This window comes from Citrus clementina, unplaced genomic scaffold (assembly GCF_000493195.1).
Source record: "Citrus clementina cultivar Clemenules unplaced genomic scaffold, Citrus_clementina_v1.0 scaffold_4, whole genome shotgun sequence".
In the NCBI taxonomy this organism is placed as follows: domain Eukaryota; kingdom Viridiplantae; phylum Streptophyta; class Magnoliopsida; order Sapindales; family Rutaceae; genus Citrus; species Citrus x clementina.
The window spans coordinates 1,295,527-1,301,742 of NW_006262274.1; the positions used below are offsets into that span (position 1 = coordinate 1,295,527).

Sequence of the window (6,216 nt, forward strand, 5' to 3'; positions counted from 1 at the left end):
TTTGGGCAACTTAACAATTTTTAAAAAAAAGAACAAAAAGATACTGCACTGGGTGGAGTCCCTTCGCAATTGAGTCTCATGTGTTATCAACTCGGATAATTAAACAATATTAATTAAGCTAATTGATTTACTTTTCAATTAATATATTTCTGGTAACCGTATACACCATATATAGTCCAAAGGTGAATTAAACACCAGCTAATATTGTTAATTTTTTAATATTACATTATAGTATAATGCAGATAACGTTAAATATGACTGAATATATTTGTTAGGACCTGAAGTCTAACTCAATGTCTGTCGTGATTTGCCTCAACGTATTAAAGTTAAAAAATTTTAAACTACAGAAAATTAGAAATAAATGAACACTCTCTCACTCACAAAAACTCATCATCACTCATCCTCGAACTTAAAAAATAATCTAGATAGAAATTCAAAAAAAAAATCTCGCACCCGACCTCAACCAGTCATCCTCAAACCTAAAAAATTTTGATGTATCAAAACTGAAGTCTAATAAGAAATTTAAAGCTAAAGAAAATAATAAATAATTAAAGCTCTCGTGCTCATGTGAAAATTCGAACCCTCTACCTCACAAATAAATATGAATGCTCACTATTTTATTGAAGAAAAAAATAGAGGAAAGCAATAAAATTAGGAAGCTCATAATGAACTGATATTTAAGAAGCTCCTAGGAGTCTTCAACAAACTTTTATGCCATCAATGTCTTTAAGAAAGTACACTTATATTAGGTTAATTTTGGATTATCTCTCGTAAAATGATAATCTTTAAAAATCACTAAGCTATTATAAATTTTAATTGTATCCTCTATGTTTGTTAAGAAGACAATAATTTTCATCACCGACCCATTTCTCAATTATCTTTTAAATTAAAAAAAAAAGATTAGTTGAGGTTTATAATAGAGTTGGTAAAATTTAACACGATCCGATTACCCTTCACGAACATGACACGAATAAATGGGTATGTATCGTCGAATTTGACACGATCATTAAATGAGTCAGGTTCGGGTTTACATGATTTTTTTCGTGTCGGGTTAGGGTTAACATTCTTTACTCATTTACCCGACCAATGACACAATTATATCTTATATTTTAAATTAATTTTTAAGTTCTTGTCAATAAAACTCAAATATTCGACATGATTATCGCTTTCTTTTTCTTTTTTTTTAGAAGGATGGACATATAGACAATGTTTTATTTATAAAATATTATATATATTTAGAACTTTAATAGTGTAAGTGTGTAAATATTGGTACACATGCATATTTTATGATATCGAAATATAATATAATATTACACATACATACATACATATAATATATATAACTTTAATAGTATAAATGTGTAATATTTTGGGGGTATACATAACATATGTTAAATAAATAGATACTAAATGGGTTATTAATTAACCCGTTTATTTTCCGTACCATATTTGAATCTTAATATTTTGACATGATTATTAAATGATTCATGTTTAGGTTGACTTAAATTTAACACGACATAAATACGACCCAATGGCTCATTTTGCCAGCTTTAGTTTATAATAATTTGAATGATATTTTAAAATTATTATTCCATGCGGATGGTAACATCAAATTTACCCATTTGCATTTAATCTTAAATTAAATGCATGCGGTATGATTTTATTGAAAGAGCGCACATATAATTTGGACTTAAGGACCGACAAAGACTTTCTCAACTCAACTATTAAAGTACGTGACGTGTTAAAAAATGAAATAATGTTACTCATAAGAATAAAGTTCTTACATAGAAGGACATAACCGCGTTCCAATTTTCAGTTGTCAATTGCTGGTTATAAATTAAAACTTTGACACACATTTTTGCAAGCGATGACAAGCTTTGATAAAGACAATTTGCCACCAAAATCATACGAACATCTTGACTCGTCCAATTCTGCATGCCACTCGCGTACTAGATTCTAGAATACATTAGTTCACATAAAATTTCCCAAAAACAAATAACTAATATTATATCATATATTGTTATTCCCCTCCTCTCGCTTTTAATATTAATGAATTGAATTGAATTTTTGAAATAATACCATTTATTTATTTGGTTGCTCATGGCCCATGCACACAAATTCGTTTCCCAATTGGCTCAATCACACACGTGTGTGATCACATACCGATCTCTATATATGTCTTGTATTATCAAATATCAATACACAGCTGCATAATTTTTCTTATCTCCTTCGCAATGATGGCATCCTCAGCTCACAAGCAACAACGACAACTCCACTTGCCAAACATTTGCGTCGGCGGCGGCGCGGCACCTCCACCGACGCCCTCCAACAACCACCCATCCACGTCAGCATCCCCCGCCGCAGATGCCCTCTCCCGGCTCCTCCACAGCCTCCCATCTCCCACTCTTTCCCTTCCAAATACCCGCACTCGCTCTCCTTCGGCCACGCGTCCTCCTCTCATCTCACTATCAAATCCTAACCGTAATGAACAGATCCTCTCTTCAGCTTCCCAACTCGGTTTCTTCCAACTCACTAACCATGGCATATCGTCTCAACTCGCTCACTCAGCTGAGCTAGAAGCTCTCTCTCTCTTTGAACTTGAAAGAGATAAAAAACTATCGTGTTTCCCGAAGAACTGGCCTCTGGGTTATGAAGCTGAGGAAGAAGAAGATGAAGAAGGAAACGGCGAGTCGTTTTGTTTAGATTCAGCTTGTTATTCCGACTCGAACGAGTTGAACTTAACTTCCCTACGTGAGTTCACTCGGGCTATGGAGAAAGTTGGCTTGAAGATCTTTGAAATGCTGGCGGCAGCATTAGGGTTTCAGAACCCGTTGGGAGATGACCCGACCCGGTATTGTTCTTTATTGTGGATGTCTAAGAATCTGCATGGGAATAAGCCGGTCCTTTCGGGTGGATTTTACCCGTATATAGTTGGGTTACATTACCAAATCCGGCCTTCGAAACACACGTTGATAGCTGATGCGGGTTCGGTTCCGATTTCAGCAGAAGTGGACTCTATTTTAGTCACACTTGGCGACATAGCTCAAGTAAGTTTTTAACTCTTAAATAATTTTGCTATTTTGTAATGGAAAATATTTGGAGGAGAAAAGAACGAGAGAAAAATGAGAGAAACAATTAAAAGGTAGAAAGAGAGTAAGTAGGTTGAGAATGAACAAAATTATTTGATCTTTCTCTCGTGATTTTCTCTCTCGCACTACTCTTTTGCAATTATTATGCAATTATTTGGAGCAGCAATTCAAACAGTTCTCTGAGCCGTGAATTGGACCCACTTAACTTAAAACACGTAAAAGAAGGGGCCACAAAAACAACCACATGGCAAATTAAAAAGCAATAATTTCGACATTTAACGTATTTGTGTTTGATAAGTAAGCATAATTAAATTATTAATTTTTAGAAATTCATAATAATGTGTGTTATAAGCATGACTCAATCAATTTCCAGATGAGTAGATATAAGTTAAACCGAAATTATTTGATTTGGTGAGTCTTCAATGTATGTTGCATCACCGTACGTCTCTTTTCTCTATCACTTTTTTTTAATTAATTAAAGTTGGCTCGTGGGAATTTTATAAGGTAGTTCAAATTTGACTTATTTCAGATTTATATCATTTATACATGCTAATTTTTTTTTCCCAGATTTATTTATATATCGCGTTAATAAATAATAATTGAATGTCACTATCTCAAATCTTCTAAAAAAAAAATCTTAAATTTTTGCCAATGTAACTACTCATCAAAGCTTTGTATTATTAGGACATTCAATTTTTTTTTTTAGTATGCTCGGGTGAATATGAATTCCTAACTTCGTAAGTCTGTATTTTTAAAAATAGATATAATTAAGCTAGACTACTTTGTGCAAGCTCTAATTTGACACTAATTGTAATTAAACAGTGCAACTTAATCTCAGCCAGTATTCTTAAAACATAAGGACATCTTCATTGGGGATTCCCTTAAATTAATAACAAATTTTCTTATATTGAATGTGGGTTAAATGATAGGTATGGACCAATGGAAAGACAAAGAAAGTGAGATCGGGGAGGCCAATGGGTGGTGTGGGGGATGAGAAAAGCAAATCAGATGATAGCATATCAATGATACTACTTGTGACTCTTCCAATTGACAGCGTCGTCTTCCCACTCATTCCCAAGCTTGATATTAGTAATAACAATCATGGCGACGATGCTGAGAATACCGAAGATGATAACAACAATAGTGAAGGCCAAGGCCAAAGCCATGATGATGAAGAAGGGAGAAAATTGTTTGAGTCATTTTCTTTTGAAGATTATGCATGGAGAGTCTATCATGAGCGTCTTCTCTTCAAAGACGACCCACTCGATCGATACCGCATCTAAAACTTGTTAATTGTTTTTACTGTTTTTTTCCCCTTTTTGAAGATTATGCGTGGAGAGTAATTTACTTTTTTTTTAATCCATTATTGTTTTGTTAGAGCTGTTGTAAATTATCATTTCAGTTTTACTCGGTGGGTTCTTTTGAACATTTGTTGGGTAGTTGCTTGGATTTGTTTAAAAGCATGTTACAAATTTACTTACATTCATAATTTTTTTTAAAAATATGTACCTCGACTTATTAGATATGATAGTAAAATTAGATACAAGAGCTCAAGACAAATTGAATCGACATTTGTACTCAAATGGGTCACATTCACTTTTAAAAATTTTAGAAAAAATCAATCTCACCAATAGATTTATCCACTAGATAATAAATATATATATATATATATATATATATATATATATATATATATATATATATTAATCATAATAAGCTTGGAACTTATTATAATTTAAAGTCTATCAAAAATTTAGATATACATCCCAAGGATAGATCAAGTACAACTCGAAAATAAACTCTAACTAATATTAAAAAATACGTTTACCTCTTCATTCCATATTTCCGTTGAAAGCAAAAACGTATGTCATGGAGGCTTGAATGGGTGGGTACCTTCAATGAATGCCCAGAGTCCTAGCCCAACATTAAATTACCAGTCCAATGGGTTTGGGTTTATGAGTGGAGATTTTGTTAGCTTAAAAGCTGAACTCATAAGTACAGTTCAATGAATAATGTAAATAATAATAAGAGAAATTATCAATCGTATACCTTTAATTTACTCCGTTATTAAGTTTACTACAACACTTTTAGGATATATTAGTCGTTCATCCTAAGTTGATAAAATGTCTCTGTCATCCACCAAACCGTTAGTTGCCGTTTAAATATGATGACGTCAAGGGGTAATTTGGTCTTTTCATATTATACAAGTGATAATTTTATGGTATATAAGTGATCATAAGTTATTTTAAGGGTATACAAGTGATCATTTTTAATGGTAAAATCGTCAATTCACTACAGTTTCGTTAATTTTCAAACGACAGCTAACAGTTTAGTGGTCGGCAGATAAATTTTGTTAATTTAGGGTGGATGATTGATACACCCTTAAAGTGTTGTAGTATTTTTGATAAAACTGTAAATTTAGAATATACGAATGATAATTTTCCTAATAATAATACATTGATAGGATGTCACATTGTTTTCTTTCAATCATACTGCATGAAACTTGTATTTCGGTCAATAATTGGATAGTTCAATATGATTGACGCTCAACGATCTGGATATATCCATCATCTTACAACAATTCTACAATGACTTACTGATCACGTTTGCGTTATGTTGAAAAAATTCCAAACGAATTGATGATAACACATTAAATAAAAGCACAAGTGGAAAGAAATAAAAGTGGTCTATGATAGTTTAGAAGGTTTCATATTCTTTATAAAATTTGTTGTCTCCGTGAATGTCGCAACAAATATAAAAATAGTTAATATTCTGTACAGAAAATCAACATTATCAATTCAAAAAGTGGTTCGATAAAAAATGGAATCATTAGTTCATTGCTATAAATTCGAAATTGTGAGCTACTTAACTGTTTGACTCTAGGCCCTATATGGGAAAAAAAAAGGGCTACAAATCTCCCAAACAAAAGCTCAATTATTTATTTCCCGTCGCCGAAAACGTCCTCATGTGGGCTTATGCTTATCACTAACTACAGGTTTTGACATCGAAAGTGAATTTTAGAAGCTATGATGGTGCAATTTATTTCAAAGGCACCACACTAGCGAAAATAATTTAAGTCGAAGTAGACCAATAATCAAGGCAAATGAACTTATAAGGCCTTAAAAGT

At 32.5% G+C, this 6,216-nt stretch overlaps 1 protein-coding gene across 1 annotated transcript; it reads left to right on the forward strand.

Annotated features, from left to right (window-relative positions):
• Positions 1-2,218: 2,218 nt before the first annotated feature.
• LOC18044919 (gibberellin 2-beta-dioxygenase 2) lies at positions 2,219-4,394 on the forward strand. Its single transcript, XM_006435693.2, has 2 exons — positions 2,219-3,047; positions 4,019-4,394. Exons 1-2 carry the CDS (start codon positions 2,235-2,237, stop codon positions 4,370-4,372), a joined length of 1,167 nt encoding a protein of 388 aa, XP_006435756.1. The 5' UTR covers positions 2,219-2,234; the 3' UTR covers positions 4,373-4,394.
• Positions 4,395-6,216: the final 1,822 nt, after the last annotated feature.

Bases quoted from the DNA above. Each gene is read 5' to 3' on its own strand.
- LOC18044919 (XM_006435693.2), top strand. From the start codon at position 2,235: ATGATGGCATCCTCAGCTCACAAGCAACAACGACAACTCCACTTGCCA. The intron at 3,048-4,018 runs GTAAGTTTTTAA...GTTAAATGATAG, and splicing joins CACTTGGCGACATAGCTCAA to GTATGGACCAATGGAAAGAC.